The sequence below is a fragment of the Ptychodera flava genome, chromosome 10, assembly GCF_041260155.1.
Source record: "Ptychodera flava strain L36383 chromosome 10, AS_Pfla_20210202, whole genome shotgun sequence".
Lineage (NCBI taxonomy): Eukaryota > Metazoa > Hemichordata > Enteropneusta > Ptychoderidae > Ptychodera > Ptychodera flava.
Genome location: NC_091937.1, coordinates 18,087,182 through 18,114,596, shown reverse-complemented (window position 1 = coordinate 18,114,596; position 27,415 = coordinate 18,087,182). Strand labels below are relative to the sequence as shown.

General features: G+C 39.5%; 2 protein-coding genes across 2 annotated transcripts in view; one reads left to right on the top strand and one right to left on the bottom strand.

Annotated features, from left to right (window-relative positions):
* The window catches only part of LOC139142158 (biotin--protein ligase-like), a 635,662-nt gene that overhangs the window by 202,820 nt on the left and 405,427 nt on the right, over positions 1-27,415 (top strand). The window lies entirely within an intron of this gene.
* The window catches only part of LOC139142160 (CTP synthase 1-like), a 35,852-nt gene that overhangs the window by 8,167 nt on the left and 270 nt on the right, over positions 1-27,415 (bottom strand). The window contains exons 2-5 of the mRNA XM_070712013.1: positions 26,322-26,532; positions 24,108-24,278; positions 2,353-2,453; positions 1,723-1,923 (exon numbers count right to left, since the gene is read on the bottom strand). Coding sequence (XP_070568114.1) covers positions 1,723-1,923; positions 2,353-2,453; positions 24,108-24,278; positions 26,322-26,487 — 639 coding nt within the window. The 5' untranslated portion in view covers positions 26,488-26,532. The remainder of the gene's footprint in view (positions 1-1,722; positions 1,924-2,352; positions 2,454-24,107; positions 24,279-26,321; positions 26,533-27,415) is intronic.

Sequence of the window (27,415 nt, the reverse complement as noted above, 5' to 3'; positions counted from 1 at the left end):
AGTGTGCTGATATTTGGTTTGAATTGGTCCATCAAGAACAAGAATGACAAAAGTAAATAAGGTCTGAAACTTTAGGTATTGGATGTCAACTTTAGGAACAGGCTTAGCAGAGGAATGTTTCAACACAGTCCTTCATGGTTTCAGCAGGTCTGCCGATATGTATCAGTTCATGAACAATGACAGGAAAGGATTCAAGGTCAGTGAAGTAGCCTGTTTCAGTCACTGCCACCACTCCTACACATAATAGGTACACTGCATAAAAATAGGTTAGAGATTACAGAATGTCCAATTCAGCTGTGTGGGCTGTTTCAGTTAATGCCACCACTCCTGCACATTTGCAGGATTTCCCCCTTTTTCTTACCTCATTTGCATATTTTTGACACTGACATGCTCATTTCAACAACGTAATATATCTCAACCCCTGGATCTACCTGTACACCAAACACTGTGATGGTAGGTGCAGCTGTTTGGGAGCTTTTGCGTGTGATGGACATACATCCACACACATATACATACATACAGACAGACATACAGATGCCACCGACTCACCATATAAGCTCTTTTTGGTATTTATATACATACCAAATATCAGCTAAAAAACTGGTACACAGTATACAAAAACATCACAGGCTATAAGCACGCCTAAAAATGTGAGTTTTTAACTTCTTGTTAAAAATGTCAAGCGACTTGCAGGTTTTAATTGCAAGTGGAAGCTCGTTCCATAGGATAGGGCAGCAGAACAGAAGGCTCGATTTCCAGAGGACTTGGATAAAACTTTAGGAACGAAGACAGTGATTAGGTTTGTAGCATGTAATTAGATTGCAGAGGTATAATGGAGCAGCACTGCGCAGGATCTGAAACGCGTGTGGTACTGCAATTTAAATTCAATGTGTTTATGGACAGGCAGCCAGTGAAGTTTGATAACAGCATCAGTAATGTGGTCAGTTTTTTTTTTACTTTTGTAATCACACGAGCTGCAGTGTTCTGGGCGAGTTGAAGCTTCTGCATATTTAACTTGGTCATACCATAAAGTAGACTGTCAGCGTAATCCAGTCTGGATATTACGAATGCATGAACTAACTGCTTTGTTGCGTCTTCTGTTAAATATTTCTGTATGGCGCTGATGATTTACAAACTGCAATTACGTGGTTGTTCATACTCTTTGTGATGTCAAAGAGAGCGCCAAGGTTCCTGGCACATGTTGTCGGAACGATCGTACAGCCGTCTATTCGCAACGATGGTATGTTCATTTGCGAAGGTTTGCTTGCGAAACGAAAAAGACTAATTCCATCTTATCCATTCTGCGATCGCATTTTCCATTTTTAATGTGCTCATATTGATATTCTGTAGTCTGAAAGAAAGATATAGCTGGGAGTCATCTGCACAGAGATGAAACTATGTTATATCTTCGAATGATGCTGCAAAGTGGTGATTTATAAATTGTGAACAAGATAGGCCCAAGAACAGAGCCTTGAGGAACTCCATTGTGATATATTGAAGAAAATCAATATTGAAGATCTATAAATGTTTTATAGTATTTTTATTAAATGTCACTTCTTCTTTTTCCCAAGATATTATGTCTGTTTGAAAGAATTCCTCGCAAAAACAAATGACTTCTGTTAAATAAGTATAAGGTTTACAAACTTGTGACTTTGTTACATAAATTGCGCGGAAAAATTTTGACTGAAGGTATGCATTCAAGGAAAGGGATAAAATACACACCAGATCCGGTGACAGACCAAGCCCTCGGAGTTCTCTGACGCTGGCTTGTGTTGGTTTGGTTTTCTGTTCTCCAGTGGAGCTAGGCTGTGGCACCAAGCTGACGTGGATGCAACAAAAGTTTTCTCTTTTCACCCTGAACTGGAACTGTCTGAAGGCTTCAACAAAGGGCATACCCTCGATATCTCCAATTGTTCCACCAAGCTAAAATGGAAAAGGGCTTACAAATAGTCTCCAAAGCATGTACAGAGGACTTTTATTCGTTGTACAGTGTTCTCCAGAGTTGTGAAAAAACAAAGGTGGTCAATTTACATAACAATATATAATTTGCATATTCTTCTGTTGTGAAAATATTTTATTTTGTACAGTTCTTAACATACCAGTAAAAACTGTATAAATAGAGTGAATGTAAATTGATCAATCAAGCCATCAATCAATACATCATTAATTGTTTCTTTCTTTTTGTTAAAAAAATGTGTATATTATTATTTGGAAATCTTTACTAATTTGTCATTCTGATCAATATTCGACAGAGGTACAGAAATACAATCAATGCACGTAAAATCAACTAATACTTAATGATTGCAAGTCACCATGGGACTGAAAGAATGGGTCTGTTTTTCAATGACTAACCTCAATGATACAGACTTCAGGTTCATAATTATCTCCATCCACTGGAATCTTGGCAACCCTTTCTACCCATTCTTGTATGGCATCTGTGATGTGCGGTACAACTGCAATGTAAAGGTCAAAGGTCAGGAGTCTAACAACAATGCAAAAACTATCAAGCTTAACCAGCTTAACCACTTATTTTACATGAAAACTACCCAATTAGGCAGTGTTTCCACCAGAATCTAAACCCCCCAGAGCCTACTCCCTCTAAATTTTCAAGGAGAGGAGCATAGCATAGCATTCCCCCTTTGTGTGAGAAACCAGGAGAAAATGGTTATGTCAGATCCTCTGTAGTCCTTAAAGGGGAAATTTACCCTGAAAATTAATTTTGCACATTAAACTGATATGGTCATTGAAAGGCTTTCGAGTCGATTTTATTCACTTTCACTCACTGGCTAACAAACAGCGGTGTACTAAAATACCGGAAGTGACGTCGTAAACTTGGTCATTGAAGCAGTCGACGTGTGTAACTGTAAGCTGCACACTTACAGTGTATAGAATGGCTACAGAATATAGGGGCCAAGCACTCGGTGTCGATGTTAAAGTCGAGCAGAAATAAAGTTTTCAGCGAATACCACTTTGAGAAGGACTGCTTATACCGAAAGTTGCAAGTCCAACTACTGAACTAATAGCCTAAAAGAAAACTGCCCGGGGCATATCCAGCCCCAAGTGCTTTGCTTGTGGACTGTGCGTACGCTTAGGCACTAGAGACGGAACGCTGTAGACAGGACCGCTGGTTCTAGACTTATCATGGCTACATCGAGGTGTTCTGTAACACATTAAAAATGCTCGCACTTTTAGAATAAATGTCGATCTCTTTAGAGCATTGGCATTACTTTGGTGTCGGCATGATTTCACAGCAATTGGGCTGACAATGACAGCATGATTGATCGCCGAGAGTAATTTGAACTTCGTCATCGGAGCTAGAATAGTCACTTTTCCGAACTCGAGTCGCTGTAACTTTCTGACGATGTCAGTCTTGGATCATCGATTGCTCGTTCAGGTTTGAAGTTATTACCAATTATCTTCGCCATTAGTCGAGCGCTGAGGTTTGCGTACAGCGTACGCGTACTCTACTTGGCGTAGAAGCGCGTAGAAGAGCTTGGTCATAAGTGACCTCGCTTTGAACCCGCTGTGACTAGTAAGTTTGATACGTCACTTCCGGTTTCCGTGCGTTCAGCTTGTGGCCACTGCGCTAATACGCGCAAGTGAAAGTGAATGAAACCAACGCTATTTTGTTTATTTTTCACTAAATAACGACCTGATTACCTAAGAAAGTCTGGGTAAATTTCCCCTTTAACCCTTTGAGTGCCAAAGTCAATTTTTGACGCCTTTATAGAATATAAACCTAGACATGCAATGCTTTTTGCAAATCCAGACAATTTTTCAGACTTTAACAAAAATTTTGCTCAAAAGCTGTAGCTATTTACATGTAAGAGTTATGTCCATTTAGTCCAAAATCATCATAAGAATTGCTGAAAAATTCATAAACATTGGTCAAATGTTGCATTAGAATTTTGGCGGGAAAAATTACAGCACTCAAAAGGCTAAAAACTCTATGACAGATAATTTATGTTAGTTTGTTTAACCATAAAAAAATGGAATTACTTCTCTGAGATGGTTGTACAATTTTAGATAATACCGTTGGTGTTTTTGCGAAGGTTGGGGAACACGCCAGTATATGGCTTTCAAACCCTGGCAACATTTCTGCTGTTTCATACATGACTGCATTGGTATACCAAGCGGAACCCTGGTAAAATGACTGGGGAATCCCAGTAATATTTACCTGCTTACTGCCCTTAGCAAAAACACTGACCATCCTTTCAAAGAGGCTTGCTATGACAGCATATTTCAATGGTTTAAAAAGGTTGTAGGGTCAATGACTCAAATGTACTATATATAATGGACACAAAAACAGATTTGTTGACTTAAATTGGCCCACACCCATACTCTGGAAAGTAGGTCATCAGTGGCTCTGAATTACAGTTCAGTTCCGATCCAAAGTGTCAAGCTGTGAGAACGAAGCTGAGTTTTATTCCGAATTCAATTTCAATTTAAGTCAAATTAGGGTATGTCCAGTCTCAGTTCTTTACCTTTGTGTGTAAGTGTATTTATTGTGTGTTGTGTATTTGGTGTTAAGAACCACATGTAAATTTCTCTAGAGGAGATGATAAAGTTTTCTGAATCTGAATCTGTATCAGACTTTCTCAGTTTTTCTTTGTCAGTTGAATTTTGTTGACCTACCAAAGATATAACTGAAATGGTGGGAAATTCAACTTCTCAGGAAATACCCAATTCAGATTCATTATAGGCATTCAAGAGGACTAATAAAATCAAATGGAATTTCCGACACACAGAGTGGAGTAGAAACAGTGAATGATTCAAGGTCACAGCAACACAAGCTTGTTTTGACAGCCACAACATTAAATACATGTAGCCATGCTCCATATTGATGACCTAGATGCATTATAGCAACAACCTTGCACAGGGATTGCATAACGTTATCCATAATAGATTTCAAACAACAACTGCTTTCTTCTGCTGAAGTGGATCCCATCAGATGAAAATACAGGTGATCATTCACTATGAAATGTCTTTGACCCTTTTACCATCATGTTATCAATGGTGAATGTAGATCTGTTCACAGGGAACTAGAAGTAAAAAGGTTAATATGAGAGGATATAGTACCATCTCTTAAATCAGTTTAACAGGATCGCCCCGATCCTTTATTTTTTCGCCCGATCCTTTATTTTTTCAAGCCGATCCTGTTTCGTGTCCGCCGATTCTCTTTCAATGTGGCTGAAGATCTATTGTTTCTCGGCGGCGATTTTGTGTGAAACGAGTTCAAGTGTGAAACGGTTCTAATGTGGCGATAACACGACGTGCCAGATGATTAAAAGGTTTATTCCATTGCCAAAATGTGTGAAATGGTTAGACTGTTCTCCTTTCATGTCGATGCTTTAGGTGTTTTACACACAATGAGGCAGGGTTATCGGGTGCAAAGCACCCAAAGTCGCGCTTGTCTGTGAGGAGAATAAATGGGGCGGCCGTAGTGCAAATGAACATTGGCTAAGACGGATGAAACTTAAATTCAAAAAGCATGAAATGTGTTACGCTGCCAATCGTACAGACAACGGCCATTTTATATAACATAACGGACATGGAGTATACTCAACCATGGATGTACAAATTGAAAATTACATCCATGACTCTACGAAAGGCTCGGTGTTACATCTTTGCCAGCGGGCACTCAGTCAAAGCATCTATACTAGGCAATATGGTTGAACTGCTGTTGCCACCCATGTCTCGCTCTGGTAAGAATCCGAAGGTCAGGAAAGTGATTTCGATCAGAAGTGGCTGAAATCGTACGATTGGTTGAGACAAAATTCAGATGCAAAAATGTATGGTACTGCCGCGTGTTCATATCGTTGCGTGTCCGAGTTAGCCATTTCCAGATCTGTGTACGTCCACATGACGTTGAAGCCATGTGTGTCACCTCGTGTCACGCATTCGTAACTTGCATGGATTCGTTCGATTGACTTTGAGAAACAATTTCACTTGATCCAGTTTCAAAACCCACGACCCGTTTTACAATATTCAGGGCACCATGAAATGAAATAAAAAGGAACTACATGAGTTAAAATAATCATTCGTGTGATCATCTGAATACAGCAGCTATGTATGTACGGTTAGGATATACAGTATAGGTTCAAAGGTCGCGTGTGTTCAAGCGTGCTCCACACACACAATGCATGGCTACGGCCGACGCCGCGCAGTTGTCGAAGTTTCGTACGTTTGTCGAAGTAGAAGTCGATGCAATTTCAAATCTTGTTCTTGAAAATACCCGGTATCAATATTTTCGGGCTTCTCTTTATTATGAATTGAGTTTTAAAGTCAACATATTTCTCTGCAGGCATGCTCCTCTGACTAATATTCAGTCCCGTATGAACTTGTCCGTGTAACGAACTGTTTTGCCATGGACGCAATCTGGCTACAGACAAACACGTACCGGTCGTAACAGAGGATCACATAAAACGTCTGATTTTGAATGTTATTCTAGAGAGAACTGGAAGACTTTGAATGAAAATATGGATGTAATATATGAAGTGCTTAAAGTGCACAAAAGATTTTACTTTATCCTTTTATTGTGGGATTTTTTCTGATGCTATGGAGTGACATGTGTATTGCATAATTAACATAAAATTTACATAGTTATTGTTATGCAAGTTTGTCGACCCTGTTTCAGAAATTTCGGGGGAGAACACTGCTTAAATTATAGTATATCTTTATCTGTTCTATGAAAATATTGAAAAGGAACGATTATAAAACACACATAACTGATCTAAGACGCGCCGTTTTCCTCTATCAATATGATTAATTCTCCAAAATTCAGTACGTTTTTAAGCACTTGGCATGACACTGGGAATTTCTTCGGACAATAATAAAGTTAAATACATTCTTAAATTCACATGAACTAAAGGACATTGTCAAGTTTTAGTATGAGGAATGTTATGCACAACTTGGCTATACTAATACTGTATACACCAAAGTTCATGATTGATGTTAGAATATTCTTTTCGTAGACATCAGAAATCATGCTTTTCTCGATTACAGTAATGTTATTGCTTTGTTGACAAATTGATTGAGGTATTTCAAGGAAATAGGAATTACATCCAAACTGTCATTTTATGCAACACTGACAAAAATAATGACAAAAGGTAGTTAAACTTTCACCCTGAAAAAATAAGCGTGGTGTACATGTATATATACAGGTCTTTTCTATAGTTTCTGTCCATTTCATCCACTATCTTTTACCCTGAACTTGGAAGTAAAAACTCCAATATCATACATTATTACATGCCTCGTATATCCGACGTCGCGCGCCTCCATAGGATTCAATGGTAACTCGCCGATGACGTCGCGGGCCGCATAGTCATCACTGGACTGAAAGTGAACCGGAACTATTTTCAATTTGAAACTTTTCGACATAAAGTCTTGAAATTGTATGTTTTGCACAGAAAATCCGGTTTTTGGAAAATTTCGCATAAAATATTGATAAACCGCATAACAGTAGTTTAAATATATCAATGCGCCATTTGATGATGAAAATCGTTCTATTTTTAACCGTTTTTCGTCTAAAATGAAAATAAAGCATTTGACTATGATTTGCCAATAAACGTAAATATTTTTGGTGCAAACTGAGTAAGAGAGGCATGTAATAAAAATATTATAGCCCAAACAAGGGACTATGTACCCTCGGGGCAGGAGACCATTTGCCCTCCTTACGTCGGGCAAATGGTCACCTACCCTCGGGCACATAGTCCCATGTTTGGGCTATATATATAATATTGCAGTATTGACATAGTATTTGACATTTCAAGTGTCTTTAAGTCATAGGAGACATTTTGTAATAGGGCTTAAATTTGTGTCAGACATCAGACTAGCCGTAATTATTCTAGGCACATCACACAGCTATTTAAGAATTCTGACGCCATATTTTAGTGTCTGAACTGCAGATAAATTTATGGCTTGTGAAAGGAGTTATATCAGTTGGTCCATAATGGTTTTGTATCTCTTCAGTCTATTTTTTTGTTCAGTTGGTATATATCAGTGTTCTCCCTAGGCCCTTCAAGCATCACGTCTCCGTGACGCTTGCCTTGATCGCCGTGACGCTTGCTACAATGCCGTGACGCTTCAGATTTTTTCCGACACCCTTGATTGACAGCCCCACTTGACGGCTCAGTGTATTCATTGGCATGGGACATCTTCCAAAACTAGCCTTATCAACATCGTTTTTAGTCCTGAATAGACTTTTTCGTGTTGATTGACGAGTTTACATTAAATCAATTGACACGTACAAAGGTGTTGAAAAACACCGGCCGAGCGGCACATCGGTGTGGCCGCGACTTTGATCATGTTGATCGAGCGTCGTGTCAATGGCCGTTTATCAAGTTACGTGGGGGGATAACAGTGACGTCGACGCCGTGAAAATGCTGGTGGTCAAAGCTATCGGTCAAAATTGCGACCCTCAAGAAAGGTTTATAAGGCGTCTATACCTGATGACGGTTAGTCTACATGAACTCTCCATGGCAGTATTACGAATGTGCATTTGTATTTTAATTATTTTTCTGTTCTTGTTGTTGAGACAAACGGTGAAAGTATCAGAGCAGGAGAACGGTAGAGTCCGTGGGCTGCACATGTTACGTGTGCGTCATATTACGCTGCGCTGACTTGACCTAGTTTCTCGATGTTGGGGTCACTGTAATTTTACAAGTTTTTTGGCTAACCGTGCAATCGTTCTTTTGCATTCTTGTAATCTTTTTTTTATTTCGCGCAAAGTTTTTAAAAATATGAGTTTGGATTAACATTTTAGTCGCGAAATGATGTCTACAGTGCCATGTGACGTAAACAGGTCAGGCGATTTCCAAGATGGCGGTCGATGTGTGGGCTTTGAGCGTTTCGTGCTGTTTTCAAGTGCAGGTCTCGTTTCAGGTTCGCTAAGGAGGCAAGTTACTAAAACGACAGGGGTTTCATAAATTTTGGTGACTATCATTCTTGTAAATACGTCTGAATTTTCTGTTATGGTAAACCGTAACAGTCCCTCTATCATTGGGACCGTGACCCTAATCATGTGCTCAAAAACTTGCTGGGGTACACAGCCCTGATTGTATGGCTTTCGTTGCTCTGTATAATTTCGTAAACAAGTGACGCAATGTTTCATCGCAAACGTTTCTCCATGCAATGAGCGTACGAGTTGAATTTTTACAACTGAAGTTGATTGCTGAAGAAACCAACATGTGACCGTTCAGTTTTCAATCAATCAATCAATCAATCTTTTATTACTCAACACACACTGACAGAGAGTGTGGTATGGTACATTTCAGATGAAAGAACAACATGTCCAAAACTGAACACCATCAAATGGATATTAAAATCCAAGTAAATTGAATTCATGCATGAATTTATTGCAGTTGTAATTGTTTATTCCCCTGATATGTATGTTCATGCAGCAGTGTGTGTAAGTAAATAAAACGCATGTTAAATGACTACAATTTCATGAATTTGCAGTGACTGTTTATGTGTGTGTATGTATTCAAATATATGTTAATGTATGCAAATTATCATGTAAATTTTATGCAAATTTCCGACATGCTTGCCCTTGATCCTAGGGAGAACACTGTTATATCATTTGTTGGTACCAATAAAAGGAATCACAATACAATCATTTACTGCCCCTATGCAGTGTTGGCGCTGCGAATTTTTTCATTGTAGCCACAGTCTGTTAATGTGGCTAAAATGATCAAATTTTTTTTAGCCACAAGCAATTTTTATTAGCCACACCCAACAAATCAATTTCACATACAAATTGCACAAACCCTATTTTCAATAACGTTTGTACTTTATTATATTAATGTTTGGCCAGGGCCGGGCCAGGGCTGTTGTACATACACTTTAATTCCTTGACAGATAAACTGCTGAGCACATTTTCTGCCAATTTTATAGCTGCAGATAATAATGACCAGGAGCACGGTAAAACTCTAGGTCCTTTGTGAAAGTTGTCTGTCCTTCAATTAAAAAAATATTTATTAAACAAAAATTGGTCTTAACTCCGTTCAGATCCAAATTTCATGAATACTGGTGAATAAATTGACCCCTCTCTTTATAGACAGGGACAAAAAACTTTTGTTTATTTTTAACCTTTATTATGACACAAACAACAAATAGAGTTCTTGAAACAAAACTTGCACAACATGTTATGAAAAAATCATCAAAGTCTAACCATTGTCCATAATTGTTCCTCTTTTTTATTTTTTACATGATTTAAAAACTGCTTTATACCGTTATCTGGTGATCTGGATAAAATTACAGTGATTGCCTGACTATGCAAAGCATTGTCCATAAAGTATCAAAGAAAACTATTGGTATTAAAAAATTGCTTAGGTTTTGAAAATTAGTTAAATTCGCAAACTCAGTGAAAAATCAAAAGAGCAGTTCGTCGATAAGACAAATCTATGATCAACCGACTTATCTGTAGTCTCACATTTTATACTTCCATGCACAGACAAAAACCTTGCTGATATTTGTTCGACCATGGTCTAGACCGTGGTTCGTCTGTCTTTGTTCTCTTCTCGGTGGTTTCCTTATTTCCTTTTTTTTCATAAGATATTTTAAACCTAGTTTCTTTCCCAGCTGAGAACAATCAGTAAACTATTTGTAGTTGGCAATCGTAGCTGCCCGCAAGCCGCATCGCATCGTACCGTCGTAACACATTTGCATTGTTTGGGTGTCTCGAAACTACCCAAACCATACACGGACCGGAGTATACAAACTGGGGATCTTGAAACTTTTTCACGCATGCTCATTCAAGCTCTGGGCAAAGTCCAACGCCATCATTTTAGTCTGTCAGTTGCATGCCCAGGAACTCGGCCGTCGATCATCGGTTGACTTACGACAAAGCAACGAATTATTTTGTTTAAAGGCTAGATATTTAAATGACTGAATACTTCGATAGTCTGACCGATCTAAGGGTTATTTTAATACGTTAAAAGTGACAGAACCGGCGTGATTAACGATGGTGCACGCTGTTTTGAATACGTTGTGGCTGCTACAGTCCACCTTAAAACTCACTTTCCGATTCGCGAACGCAGCGCTAACGCAGCACCAACGCAGGGTTAACGCCGCGTTCTGAAAGGTGTGAATTGGTCGCCAACGCACAGTAACGCATTGTGGCGCACAGTGGCGCAGAACGGACCTCATTAGTCTAACGCACGGCGCGGAGCATAGAACAATAGCCGGTAACACATACAGTACAGTCCACGCAGAACCTGTCATTGTGCTGGCATTTGACGGATCGTGGTCTAAGGTTGGAACACGGACGGGCGGACGTGTAGACTATGGTTGGACGTGCTTTGTGAAAAATTGCAACAAGTGAACATTATTGTGGCCATTTACAATAAATAAAGTTCATGACACAGTATTAGTAATATCACAGGCACAGACCACATTGTTATGCAATATGCCAGGGGAATTTTCTGAATGAATTCGTCCGTCATTTGCCGTAGAGTAGACATCGTACATGAAAGCATGATGACGAAACCTGATACATAGAAGCACCGTATTGTAAACTATTTTATATTAGGGAGGGTGAAGAATAACAAGTTTTGCATTGTTGCCCGGTCAATTTGTTGTATTTAAAACAACGCATCCTTTTTACACAGGTAAGGAAACGAGAGCGACCAGGAAGTAACAACTAGCATCGAAATAAAATGTGTTTTTGAAATCAACAGCTTGTATTTTTTGTTCTGAACTTTTTACGATTACACGAACGACTTTGCTCTGGATCCGACTGTCTATAGTAGACACTGCAGTTAGCAATATCGAGTCACTATCATACTGAAGTAAAGTCAGCGGTGATGTCGTAGGAAAATGCAAGTGTTTTCATTGGCTTACTGATTTTTCGTGCTAATTCTGCCGTGTTTGTCGCAAAAAAAAAATCGGACTGAAGTTTCGAAGGTAGCCGAATCGGCGAACCATTTTGCTGAGATGCCAAGTCCGAGTTTTGTAGAGGGACCGTGGTCCATTGATGTACAAAAATACATCCGCGGTCTGTCCGGTGCGTGTCTGTTTTCAAAAATATCTGAGCCATCACGCATGCACTGTGTTTAAAGAGGGTCAGTAGTACACTCTACGACTAAAGTGGGCACTGAGATGCCAGAATGTGAAACGAGAAAACCCAGTTCCAAAATGACCTATAAGTCGCGAAAGTATCCAGATTGCAAACTGCATGCCCTGTCCGATCGGGCATTTCCAAGCAAATATGGCTACCGCTAAGCCCGAATCTGCCTCTGTAGTCATCGTGTAAAATACAATTCTAGGTTTCAGTGAATTAAAGCAGGCGGCTTTATCCGACCGGGAAATATGACGACAGAAGTTCTAAACATTTATACAGGTCCTGTATTGTATTACGATGTACCGTCCCTGCACAGTTTGTAGAAAGTTAAAAGCATAACATTTTTTTTTTTGAAAGTTATATCGATGCGATACATACTAAAGAACTAAATCTCAGACTATTTCTGTCAGTTTTGGGCTGCTGGTCTTCACAGCAACTTGCGTCTATCGGCTCTAAAAAATATTAAACATTTTCGGGGTAGACTCCAGTCGAAAGTGTCTCCTCCGTGAACGTCCTTGGACCAGAACTGCGACCTTTGTTTCATGACGAGTCAAACATACATTGAAATGTAAATGTACCAAAATTTACAAATTGACGTGACTTGACTGAACTAATTTCGTAGTCAACATGTATTTGACATTCAGAAGTGACAGATAAAAAACGTGAATAATTCCATTTTGTCGAATTGAAAGCCCTCTGTGGGACCGTGGTCCGACAAAGTCCCATGGGAGCATAATGCTTCGAGGAATTCGCCTGCTATTCTTGGAAACTGCTGGTTTCCATAGCGACCATGCGACGTTTAGACCATTGACTGTTGACCGGTGCTGATGTATCCGTGGATCACGGCTGACACGTTGATGCTAGAAGCGACATCGTTCTTTCGTTAAGCCTACCTATTGCACTGAAGTTATGACTGAAGTTGGCAGTGGGGAAAATGCCGCCAATGTTAACAGTACCCCGTTTCAGCGTGGTTGAGTTCATCTAAACAATAACCCAGTTGCAGATTCGAAACGTTAAGTTCATGGATTTATGATTCCTTCAAAAAATTACGGAATTATTTTTGTAAAAAAAATATTTTTATTACTTTAAAAGTGTTTCCGAACTTGATAGTATACACCAGCAACGTGATCGCAATTATTTAAACAATCATGCCGACGCGAATCTTTACTGTAAATTGTTGCATACTTCGATGACCTTTGTGACCCATCGCCTGATTAGTGCGTAGACGCTATCGCTAATGAATAATAGGCCGAGGACAATGTCTGCTGTTTACGTACATTTGCTCTGAGTGGCGTCATGTATGTCTATAAAGTCTCTCATTAAAAACTGTTCCCATCCTGAAGTTCTAAAGGCGGAAACATAAAGGAGCTTTCGTTTCTAGTGTTTTAGGCCCAATTACAATAGAAGAAAATCGGTCACCCTTGGAAGTTGTTGACATAGAAAAAATACGCTTTTGTAATTCTTTATGTGTGTCAAAACCAATAAAGTTCGACGTTAATAAAAATTATTTCTGTGCTGTGGAACAGGACATGGACACTCAGACTAACATTTGATAGAAAACTTGAGGTAAGTAATATTAGCAATTGCATACTTTTATTTCAAAGAAAACATACAGCGTATTACTTACAGAAAAGCGTATAAAACAACACAAACAAAATTCTTGAAAACGAAAGCTTTTACAACCCCGAAGCTTGTCCATCTCGCGCAATCACCACTGGCATCACTCTGTATATGTGATTGATGTAACGGCTGCACATCTCCGGGTGACAGTGGACCAAAACTGGCGAATGACGGCAATCAGTTCTTCTTTGTTTGATGGCTTCACTTTCTGGCGTAGATATCCTTTCATCGTTCCCCACAGATTCTCAATTGGGTTAAGATCCTGCAAAAAAAGGGAAGATGTTTATGTAACATTTCCAGTCAACTCTAGTTAACAACATTGTATAGCACGATTAAAGGGAACGGTCCAGTACCGCAAGCCTACGATAGGTGATAGTGATTATTTGCATAGGTGGAACCCTTTGACACTTCTGTGAATAATTTACAACGAACCTTTGACGATGTAATTGTATTATCGTACTATGCCAAATTTGCGACTTTTACTATGCTATATAAATTTTAACGAATTTTTGCAAACGACGATTGGAATGTTGTCAAATGAAGGTTAATTATCCGCGACGAAAAGTTGAGCATAAAAACTCACCGGTGATTCGGCTGGCGATTTCCAATGATTAACGTTGTTGGCTTCGTACCATGCCCTTGTAGACCTACTCACGTGCTTCGGGTCATTGTCCTGAAACAGACGATGACCTTCGGGGTAGGTGGTTTCCACGAATGGTATGAAATACTCCTCAGCAGATCCTGGTACTTCTCACTGTTCATTATCCCACTAAATATGCCAATCTTGGTAGCTCCTCGTCTGGATATACCAGCCCACACGAATAACTGCAGAAAATAAATATATAAACGTGCTCTAAGCCCGGCTCTAAGTAATAGTTGCGCCTTGTCCATTATGGCCATGTCATAGGCAAGCAAGCGACCATTAAACAATTGTTGAGTCTCCGTTTCTCCGTTCTGTTCGGTAATACACTGTAAATGGTAAATTACACAGTGGTTCACAATAAGTTAAATTGTACTCACGGAAAATGGATGTTTTGGTCTTGCTTTCTTCTGGATCGGCTCTCCTACTTTTGCAATGACGTCGTCATGTGTTGTTGAATCTCCACTTTACTTTCGTCAGTAAAAATTACATCGTCGAATGACTCGTCTGTCCCATCATCCGCTGGCACCATTCTTTTCTCACAGGCCGGTTAGCAACGCGCACAAGCTGGGCGTAACGCGTTTGTACACGTCGCCATCCGAGCTTCCGACGGAGTCGCTTGATCGATGCTACAGACATCGGCGCGTCGGGGAACTCCTCACAGTACCTTCGTCTGAGTTCGATCGCTGTCAATTCTCGGTTCGCATACATCTGCGTGTCGATGAAATTCAAATGTCTCAGTTGATAGTTTCTTGGACGGCCTGGTCGTAGGAAGTCATGAACGTGACCCCTCGTGAGAAATCGCTTGAAAACCTGGTTAACGGTCTGTCGAGAAACAATAATGTTTTCTTCTTCCTCCAAACACTTCACGATGTATCGAGTTGGACGACGAAGGCGTTTAAGATTGACAATTCCTGACGTATGTCAACTCGCAATTTCTTGATTTTGGCTGGCCTAGTGACATCCATCGTGTATCTCGTTCGCTTAGGAAGCTGAGAGTGATTTGTACTGATTATTGCTTACTGTTTAATTTCTTGACGATACTTCGCACTTAGTCAACCAATCACGTTTGTGGGCTTTCAATCTCAGACACAAGGACAATAGATGAACTGAAAAGTATAATTTATTAATGATGTGTTTTCTGTGCATTGTCATCGAACGGGGTTGCTCTCCATCTTCTGTCGATTTGTCACCCACAGGTTTCCCCGACAAAGAATTAAACGACTTTATTCCATTGAACATGTTTTGATACAAATTTTGAGCGTTTCATTGCGATTGAGATCGATCTTCACTGCAGCGTACCTACTCATGCTCAAGCTGGAAAACTATTCGAAAAAATTTAACATGGATAACTCTATTTTGATAACAACAAACTAATTTCTTTCGCTCCTTTAGTTACGTTAGTTTACTTTCCTGATTCACAAAAAAGAGGCCTTTCCGCCAAGCATGTACTTTGTTAACGTAGCATCCTGGATGACCGGCCCTCTTCTTACATTTAACGAACTCTAAATGCCTTCAATTAGCTTTGATGACCATCCCGCCCATTTAAATTACGCCGACAAAGGATGTAAACTGTGAAGTGTCGGGTCGCGTGCCACAGCCTCGACAATAATATACCACGCAACTATTATGTTATTTCGCGCCACGAATGACTCAAGTTTTGCTGAAATGTTCCCGATCTGATTAAACCAGATGTAAATTACGGCGACGTGAATACTTACCCGGTATTCTCGTGCTGTCGAAGGTGGCAGTAAGACAATAACGCGTAAGTATAGACGTCACCATACTTTACATATGTTTTTAATCAGATTGAAATGTTCCTTGCCCAAGCAATCTTAAGCTTACGATGCTCTTTTGTATAAAGACTGAAAATCGGGTTACACGGACTTGTTTGACATGGTACTTCACATCCTGGACTCGACTTAAAGTTGTCTTTCATCAAAATGTGAAAGAAACCGGCTTACCATAAACGACACAAGACAAATGATGACGTCATGATCTCTTTTATAATGACCGGCCCTCTTCTCTGGTGATGATGTTTTAACGCATCTATCAATAATGCAACTTGTTTGCATTGAGTGTGTATCACATTAAACGAGCTCTAAATGCCTTCAATTAACTTTGATGATCTTCCCGCCCATTTAAATTACGCCGACAAAGGATGTAAACTGTGAAGTGTCGGGTCGCGTGCCACAGCCTCGACAATAATATACCACGCCACTATTATGTCAGTTCGCGCCAAGAAATAGAAAGAAGACAAACTTCAGAGAAAGTTTGAAGCAAACTTACCATGACACTCTTTCGAATAGAGAATGAAAATCGGGTTACCGTGCAAATCTGGTACAAGAAGGGCAAGGAGATATTTTTAAAATAAAAATCACCGCCATCACGGTGTTATCTCTTTTGGGTAAAACTCCCGATTTCCACAATACTTCAGGTTGGCTAAACCTTTATTTACTCCATAGGCTTCAAAATGAGCCCTCATAAGTGGAGGGTCAAAAGAACGCTCTAAAACTTCAGAAGTCCGGATGTGTACACGCGTCCCGGCCAAGTGTGGAACTTACACATAAATATGCGGTAGCAAATATAGCATTGCGTATCAACTCGCGCAACGCTCATAGGTTACAATATTGGAACTTATAGCATTCTTCTTGATAGTACTACAAACAACAGGATATTTTTCTGAAGCATACCCTTGAACATTATGTGCAGTACAAAAAATAAAAATTCTAATCCGTCAGATCACCAACGAATGACGGCCCCAGATCAAAGTCATGCAGACTTTTGTTTTATGTAAATTAAGTCACTTTGAACGCATTGTTGATCAACGTTTGAGTATATCCCTTTTTGGGCAATAAAAGCATCCCCGCCTTTTCACACCTATTTTGAAACTCTATAAATTACGACTTACACGACTCTACAACACAGTTCGATACATTCTACACTGCACCGAACATGACTGCTCGCACCGTTTCCCGGTTACAAAGGTATGCTCTTGTCCTGTTCGACATTAATTGAAAGACGAGCATCGTGCCTGTTACGAAGATTGATGGTACAGTTGATGCCGACTACAAGGTCAAGGTTGTGTGGAAGGAGGGAAATAGATCAAGAAGCTCGATGCTAAAATCTTAGCACTGTCAGGTATGTTGTATGCATTAACATGCCTATTACTGATATGGCTTTTTTAGCCTCGGTTGATATGCATTCAATGTTTCAACTTTTAGATCAAACATAGTAGTGTTGCTTGTATTAATCTTGTCAGTTTCCTTTTTTACAGATGACAAAGAAGATCTCGGAACAAAAGAGGCAGAATTTGGTAATATGTTGGCAGAGGCAGGTCCTTCAACCGATGAGCCCCAGAAACAGCTCCGTCTAGCGAATCACCGAAAAGAGTAAGTTAGTCCACGGTCCCTCCACCGTGATTAGTCTCATTATGAAATCGAAGTAGCCTTTATTCACGATGAGCGGGTACGGTATCCCAGCAAATGTCATAGACTCCGAACGAAATTCTTGCTCCAATTGTTAAGTCGGGTCAAGTTTTAGACGGCGTTTTTGTGTTGTTTCATACTAACTCTTGATGTTTATGCCCACAGATGTCTGATGAAACTACGAGACGTAAAACAAAGACAGGCAGCAAAAGGGTAAGTCGGCACGCTGCATTATTCGTGATATTATTTACCAACAGAGATAATCCATAAGTCACGTCAGCCTATTTTTTCCAACGCGCATCTACCCATATTTCGGCTGAAACACGTTAAAAGGACATACGCCATCTTACCTTAGTATTGGATTCCATTTCATTACGTTGCGATATCGGCCGGGTTGCAAATTAAATATTGGTACCGTTACTGGTAAAAATGTAATTTGTATTTTTTTTTTTTGATCAACAGTCACGTAGTGATACTACTAGCAGTTCAAGGCAGAAGAAATCCAGGTCAGCTAAAGATGTATTTTCAGTATGGTATAACTCACATTCAAAACCAAATTCGTAAAAGTAATTAGAAGAGCAAACAACAGAGAGATAAAAACGTCGTTATGTCTACACATCTGAAACGCGATCCGATAAGTAAGCTAAGAAACGATCTTGATGTATTTGCGTGTTCATCAATGTTACACTGTTCAACACGAATTTTATTTTTCAGACCTTCAGGATTGAGGCGGACGGCGATCCAGGCCAATCTTCCGATGAAACCCTTCATCGTACCCACATTCCATACCAACGTTCCCGTTTCATTTTAACTGGTGAGGAAATGGAAGCAGTCCATGGCAGCGGGAGGTAGAAGAGTACGGCAGGCAACATAACATACTGAAGTCCACAAGTACCCAGACGGACACCGACATTTCCGACAAGGCAACGCAGACAGTCAACCGTCAGAATCAGGAGAGCCTAGATGTGTCCGAAAGATTGGAGCGGCTAGAGAAGAAGCAGGACGAGTTGATGCAGATGCTCCAGTGCTTACTAGATAGATCTTCCCAGGAAACTCCCGCTCCAATTAGTACAGCAGTCCCCTCCCATGCCAACCTACGTCGCCGACCGCACCGTCCTCCGTCCCAGCACCACGCCGGTTACAGTTTCACAGTCAACCAGTCGTCACTCCATCGATGCCACCCCAACACGTTTCTCATCTTCCTGTGCCTGTAGCCCTCTCTTCAAGAGAGACGCTTCCTGAAGTTACCGTACCTTTGGATAAGGTTCAGAAGGCACTTTCGGGTGCCTCTTCGATAGGTAACTTCGCGAAGCGCCTTGTGTACCTTGTGTATAAACCCAAAGAGAGGGTTAACAGAACGGTAAGCGTTAATAGTTGTCAGGCCTGCAGAAGGAGGCGTTGAGTCCGCGACGGAGAGACGCTATATACCAAGCTGTGTTCACGTACTATCCGCAACCAGTTGCCCTTGCCGACCGCGCTAGTGTTTGGAAACGCTGTACTGTAGACATTGATAAGGCTCTGCGGAAGTATTAGGAGATCGTTGTAATGTACGTGAAAACATCAGTTTAACTTGAAAGAATTTTTTGTTTTAGACTTGAGACTTCGTATTGTAATTTCTTACTTGCAAGGAAAGATTAAATACTATTCATGAAGCTAGAAACTACAGTTTTTATGTTCTTTTCGTGCTGTCCTATATTTTGCAATAAAGCTAACTTCATGTTACGTCTTGCCGTCCGTGTAGTTATATTTGCGTCTGTTTGCATGTCGGTCAATACCCAATACGGTCAGACATTTTAGAACTGTTCCCATATAAATCAAAACTTACGACGCGACGTAGACCCTATTCACAACTCTGACAAAGTTTTGTGTGCGATGTATGAGTGCGAGTATGTGACTGCGAGTGAACTATACAGGGTGCCAAAATCCGATCAAAAATCTATTGTATTCCAACACTGAAATCACGTCAGTTCATGACCTCCCCTATCCAATCAGGAATCGCAGCCTATTCAATATACATCTACAGTGGCGACATGGCACTGATCAGGTGATGTGTCAAAGGCCATCTCGATTGAGTATGCGACAATTTTCAGTGCAAATTCGTGTCAGTTTTTTTTTTAACAATTGCAATTATTTTGCCACTTGACGTAATTTTTTAACTTTAGCATTACATTTGAAAATTTAAACGAACTGAAAGGTAAAAAAATAATTCCGTGAACTTAATAAATGCAAGTAACGACGAACTTCATACTTCGAATAAGCTAACGGTTTGTAAGGTGGATGAATCAATCACGCTGCCTGAGGACGACGAAGTGGTGCTGGCTCCTTCTCCGATGCTACCGTACTTTAATTGTCGTCGTCATGAGAGAACGACACAAGTTATGAAGACAGATGCACTGCACAAGTCTGGCACTGAAATTCACGAATCTCTTTTCTGTATAAAAACTTGAATGTACAATTTTCTTGAGATTAACATAACCTGTCATCGGCCTTGGGCATGGATTTACAATCAGCGTTGTGTATATTTACGTCACGGTCCCTGTACAAAAGGGATCGTGCGTGATTAGGCCTACGTGAACTAAAAAACAAATCTTTTTCATGTCTCCGAGGTTCGTGTCAGCCTCAGTCAATGATAAAATACTTTCGGCAATGAAACACACCTTGAAGAAACAAAAACGAATTGATAAAGTAATTTTCGTAATCCAACAGATATGGAAAGAAGTAAAGTTCGCGAAATGGTTTTGAAGTAAATAATGACTCCGATACAATGATTTCCGATAATTTCTTTATTCCCCTCCCCTTTTCCAAAAAAAAAAAATATTTAAAAAATCTGAACAGCAGTTATTCAGAGTATTAATTTTATTTTAAAACTTTTAGAAAGTCTTCAGTGGACAATAACGATATCAATATATTCCAGGGCTCGAAATTAACTTTCCTGAGCACCTGCCCTTCGGGCAAGTGCAAGTTACTTTTAACTTGCCCATAGAAAAATCTGCAGTATCGGTACTCCGAGTGGCGTCCTCAGTGATCTCCTTGCCTTTTCCCGGAATTTGTCTTTGTTCATCACCACCACTACGATCTCCTTTAGTGTTTCTCGCTTCCACAGTATTTTCAACTGAGTTCCTGTCATCCTTTTCACGACTTTTGTGAAATTTGAATGAGATCAAGGTCATTTGTTTTGCCATTGTGAACAGCCGCTGATTAACTCGACAGAGACAGCGAAGTTACGAGGAACTAGAGAGCTGCTCTATTCATTGCTCATTACGCCCCTTGTGACAGGCTTTAAAAACCCTGTTTGAAAGGCAGTGAGCACACATTGATTTTTCTCCAGAGGGAGTGATTTCCTATGTTTCAAGACCATTCTATCGTTTGATACTGGCTCTTCCATTTACCGGTAGTTCCCATTACCACACACCATGTATGCATTGACATGATCAATGCGGATGACTGAATGTCAGCTCCTCATGACCTTTTGACCTTTTGAACGCACTAGTCCCAGACACATGAGACAGCCAGACACTGGGACGCAGTGAATGTTTATTTACTCAATCATAAAATCATTACCGCTCAACAGCAAACTTCACTTGCCCGATCGGGCAGCCAAGGGTGACATTTAACCTGCCCGGAATCAACTTTCAGTTGTCCCGGGCAAGCTGACAACCGTTAATTTCGAGCCCTGTATAATAATAATAATTTGGAGGACCGCTGGTAGAAGTAATGTCAATGACACTTTCTTACTGATGTTTTGCTACGTACCAAAATCGACATGGAGAAACAAAACGTTCACTGTGTTTTGAACAACGACAATTGCAACTATTGAAGTAATTTGTTCATTTTCCAACCTTTGTACATGACTTTACGTCCATGCTTTAGGTCGCCTACGTGAAGTTAAAATCGGCATGTGAAATTATTAAAGAGTTTACGTACTTCTGAGATATACCCCCTTTAGAGCATGCAATGTTTCCCACTGTTTATGCTTGGAATTCGATTTCATCCAGTTTTTCACCAACTACAACATTTTATTTTGAGTTTGAAAATCTCATGCGCCACTAGCTATTGTGTCAACCATTTAATCATGAATATTCTGGGTAGGGCACCAGCCATTGTTGTGCGTTAGCGCGCGTTAGCTTCTTTTGTTTGGCTTAACAATAGGCGTTAACGCATGGTCACAGAGCTCGCTAACGCTGCGTTAGCTCTGCGTTAGCCTCGCGTTAACGAGGTCGGAAAGTGAGTTCTGAGCTGGACTGTATACTGGCCGACGTGAACTCAAATTACCCTTCAGTACTTGCATCCTGACGCGACGTACGTGGTCAAATGTTTCGTACGATGCTTGCAGAGTTTGTGCTGGAAAATTTGGATTGCAGAAAATAACGTAGACTTATTTGTAAAAACGACTAGTTGTTAGAATAGTAGGCTACATAAATAATCCAGTACATATTTTGGATCGATCACAATGAACACCCGCATGTCAAAATTATCGGTCCTTCTGGAAAACCGTCAGTCTGGGATCGCAGGACTGACGTGACTTTCGAAGGCGTCTAGGGTCAACACGGCACCCGGTCACGAGCTTTCGCCACGCGTGGCGAAGGCGTAGCAATTTTTTTTCGCCACATCGGACTTTTATTCGCAATTTGCGACTGTGGCGAACGTTAGCGCGAACCCTGATTATGTGATGAATAATCATCCCCAGGCCGAGTTAATTTCTTTTGAACACTTAGCAATACACTAAAAAGTATAATATGACTACAAAAACATTGCAAACTCAAGTTCAAAACTATAGCAAGATATTGTTTTTAAAATTTGACACTGACATAGTGATTTGCACATAATGATGTTAAAAAATAGCTGTTGATATTTAAATCTTCTTGTATTGGAGATACATCAATATTCATGAAATGCTGCTTGAAAAAACAGATACTGATATTTACAAAACCAATAACTAGTGGGGTAGGTCACTAACTGACAGTGTGACAGTGAAGTTTAGACCGAAAGTGAATTGGCTGACTTTCAATTAAAACTTTAAAAAATTTGTAGGGGTGGGGACTGTCATCTCTCACTGAAAGAACATTAACAGTTTGAAGAACAGTTACAGCCATTTGACTCAGAAATTTCTCACAGACAGAAATGAGCAAGCTGATTTGTCAGCGGGATTACTGTAAAATGGATTACAGGGATGACATATTACAAATAACTCCAGTTCTTCGATTTTTTCATTGGTTACCAGTTCGCTACAGGATTGACTACGGGATGGTTGCATGTCTGACCATGTTAATGTGTTTTTCAGAAAGTTTCTTTTCTTTGCATGGACTAACTAGCTAAGATCCGTAAACTACTTGCTAGACCTACAATTGGAAAACTAGTCCGTGCATTTGTGTTATCCCCCAACTACAGTAACAGTCTTTTGATTTGTATTCCCAACGGGCAACTCTCTCGACTGCAGTCTCTCTAAAATGCTGCAGCAAGATTAGTTTCTCGTACATGTAAATTTGACCATATCACACCAATACTTAAAGATCTTCATTTACTTCCGGTAGATGCCCGCATTAAATTTAAAATACTCTTGTTTGCCTTCAAAATTGTTCATGGAAATACCCTGTTTATTTGAGAGAAAAGGTTAAATTATATGTACCAGCAAGAGACTAGCAATCAAGTGAGAAATTACATTTAACACCACTTCATGGTTATATTTCAATAAGATATACAGTCCTGGCATCTTCTGTTTTCACGCTCACACTGTGAATGATTTGCCTTTGGAAATCAAGTACTGTTGACAATTTTAAGTGCAACTTGAAAGCTTACCTTTTTACTTAAGTTTATTGTAATTTTTAAAAGGCTTTGTTGGGTTAACCCTTTGAGTGCTGTCATTTTCTCCCGACAAAATTTTACCAATTTTTATGAATTTTTCTGTAATTTTTTTGATAATTTTGGAGCAAATGGACATCAATTTCATTGGCTACAGTTTTTTCTCAAAATTTTGGCAAAAATCTGAGAAAAATTGACTGGGGTTTATTTTATAAAGGTGACAAAAATAGACTTTGGCGCTCAAAGGGTTAATTATTGTTTTTTATCTAGTGAGTTTTTTCTTTTTAGCTTCGCGTGTGGTTGTACTTTTATTATTTACATTTTATTCTGTTGTACAATGTGCTGACATGTGTGTGCAGTGCATTTCAAAACGGTTTTAATAATAATAATAATAATAAAATATTGATACAAAATCATAAAGCTCTTATAACTTGGCAACCTAACTGCATATGCATTATGGCATGTGCAGAGCTACATACACAAAAACCAATGCTTGCAAAGGTTAGCAAATTCAATATGTATGTGTTTGGGGGTGGGGTAGGGGGGTTATTATGCTTACCTTGAACTGTTTTGCCGAGGTAGTCTCCTTTCCTTTCTTTGTTGATGACATGCTGGTAAATCTTGCCTGTTGTGATGTTGTTATCTCTGTGCAGTGTCACGTCTAAAAATCTTTCATAATTTCCCAGGTCCAAATCGACCTCACCACCATCATCTAATACAAAGACTTCACCTGTAGAACGCAAAATGGAATCAAAGTAAATATGAACACAGGCTCCTGTTTTTCCACACACTGACTTTTGTATTTTATCCTTTTGAGTGCTGTAATTTTTCCCTTTTAAAATTTTAGTGCAACATTTTATCAATTTTTATGAATTTTTCTGTAATTTTTTTTGATAGTTTTGGACCAAACAGACATCACATTTCATTGGCTACAGTTTTTCATCAAAATTTTAGCAAAATTCTGAAAAAATTTTACTGGGGTACATTTTATGAAGGTGTCAAAAATTGACTTTGGCACTCAAAGGGTTACAAAGAAATGTAACATGTTTATTTCAGCATAGTCTTTCTCTTGGGTCTATAGTATCAGACATTTTCCCTGTATCATTCAATCATCTTTTTATAGAGTTGAAATTTACACTTCCAAAATATTATAAGTTCAAGTTTATAAAACGTACTTTTGATATTCAAAACATATTTATTCACTGTCATACGATGACACACATTGAAATGGTAAAGTTGGGATAATTTGCACTGGCACCTGATTGATCAGTGTGGTAATCTGAAAATCTCACATGACTGCAACTCTTTTCAAATTGTTATATACTACATTTTGTAAATGTAACACATACGTACAGGTTTGAACAGAGTCTTCCGATATTTTCGTTTGGGTACACAGGTAAATGGTTTGCAAACCAAAGTGCCATTTCTCGTGCCCTTATACTTAAGATTTCACTAAAATGCACACTGCAACTCCATAACATGACAGGGGAATCCAAGTAAATTTACCAGATAACACCCTGAAGGGGCCACTAGAAACAAATTTTGAAGATTTTTCCACCTAAAATTTCTTGTTCTATTCCACAATTTGTGTGAGACAATACTTTTGCGCCTCTTCATGTGCAGACTGCACTGTTATTGTTGACAAGTGAACTATGGTCTGTATTAGAATTCAAATGTAAACAACTTGCATTTTACATGTAGAAACGCCATGTAAAGCTAAATAGTGGGTGTGTCGCAACATACTGAGGGCAGTAGAACAAGCTCATGCAATCGACAAACGAAACAAAAATAAATGAAAAAAATCATCGAAAGTTTCAGCTACTTGCCATTTAACTGAAACACTGGTCTGTACAAGGGTATGTAGTGTGGTACACAAAGTTTTGAATCGTAACAGAATTGGGAAGTAGTCACACGGTGGTGTGGATATAGGGAATTTCCCTGTTTGTTTGATCATTTACAGAGTCCACACATTTGAAACCTGTACTGTAATATATCATTGTGCATGACACAAAAAGATAATAGCGTCTTTATATTCAACAGAGTGAGCGGGGACGTGCTGCTAAACCAGAATTTTCCCCGACTGCTTGACTGGAAATTCTACAATTGATTTAATTAGAACTTGCAAATGGAACAGTGAAAATGTTTAAATTCATCTGAATGTACTTTGATGTTTTATAATAGTGGCAGCAATAGAGCTAACATACTGTGCGGAACAGTAATAAGTCAGGACAATGTATCAGTATGCTACTTCACTGAAAACTGGTTGCAGTTGGTTGTGTGTGCACGATTTACAATTTTTAACCTTTAGACCCAGTTTTCAAGTGTAATGAACTGCTCACTCCTGTAAAAAGGATTACATATCAGTCAACAATCGCATCTCACTCACTTCTGCAGAAATCATGGACTTACCATGGTTTGAATCATTCATAAAAAGCCTTTCTACACAGACAATTTCATCTTTTCTCCCATGCAGTTCTGGTCTGCCATTAATTTGATTTTTCAAAGAAGTTGCAAAAAAAACTATCATGAGTTTATGCCTTATAGTACCTGTTAATCCTTTGCACCCTGACCACCTGGTACTCTATGACTTCATCGGACATGTCCGAGCCGGGTTCAAAGGGTTAAGTGGCATTAATATTCAAAATTAGCATTATTTTTTTGGAATATCAAAATTACACAGGAGATCTTAACTAAATTCATCATCATCTTAAAGATGCCATGCACTCAATAGCAATATTTACCACATTCAATATGGCTAAAACACTAGACTTACCATGTTCATACGGAGAAAATGTTCCAGCATCGATATTGAGATAGGGATCAATCTTGATAGAAGTTACTCTAAGTCCACATGATTTGAGTAGGGTTCCGACACTGCTTGCTATTACACCCTTGCCAATCCCACTGATCACACCACCTGATACAAGTATGTACTTCATAGCTATCTTTCCAATGGACGCCAGATTGTTGATTCAAACTCTACTCTGTGGATGAAAACAATTACAGTTCAATGACACTTTAGTCTTTACGTTATTTTTGGAACGAGATACATAATAAACAGTGTAAAAAGTAAAAGTACGATTGTAGATCTATGTCTTCAGCCTCACGTAAATTTTGAACAACTGGCCAGTTGACATGACATTGCCTTTTTTGCAGGTGTGACCATGTGATGTACAGACAATATCATTGTATAGCTTTATGCAGGAAGTGGATTGGATGTAGAAAATAGATGATCACATGCAGGATATTGTGATAAAGCAACAGTGCAGTCAAAATTAGTTTGCTATAAAAGTGAGGGAAGCTTGCAATAGTCCAGAGGTACAGTTGGTTGTGTGCTGCGCGTATGTGTGTGTTGGAGGCGGGGGGGGGGGGTTGTGTTCCCACAACCTGCAAGTCGTGATTGATACTATAGGGCCGATAACTGCCCAGGCACGGCCTCTTTGTGTTTCGGCATGAATTTTGGCGCTAAATTCAAACAATGGCCTTCACAGACTGTGTAATGCTATAATGTTTCAACTGCCTTTTCCGTTCGATTTTCCCCTCAGGTATGACAAGAAACATAATGGTTCCAAACCGTCTCAAAAAGATAAAGTTCAAACCAGTTTTTCTCAGTAAGCGTGTTCAAAGCTGTCTTTACAAAATGCTTCCTTGGGCCCGGTGTAGCATTTGTCACCGGATGTTCAGTCGACCTTTGTGAAGTATCACGGAGGTAGTGGAGATAAACTTCGGATTTTCACTGAAAAACTTCATACAATGAGGATCCAAACTGTGAACCGAACAACTGCTTCTAATCGATTCACTTTTCCAGCTGCTGGTTGGTGTGGATTTTTTGTGTCCACTGTATACCATTGTCACATATGCACTGCT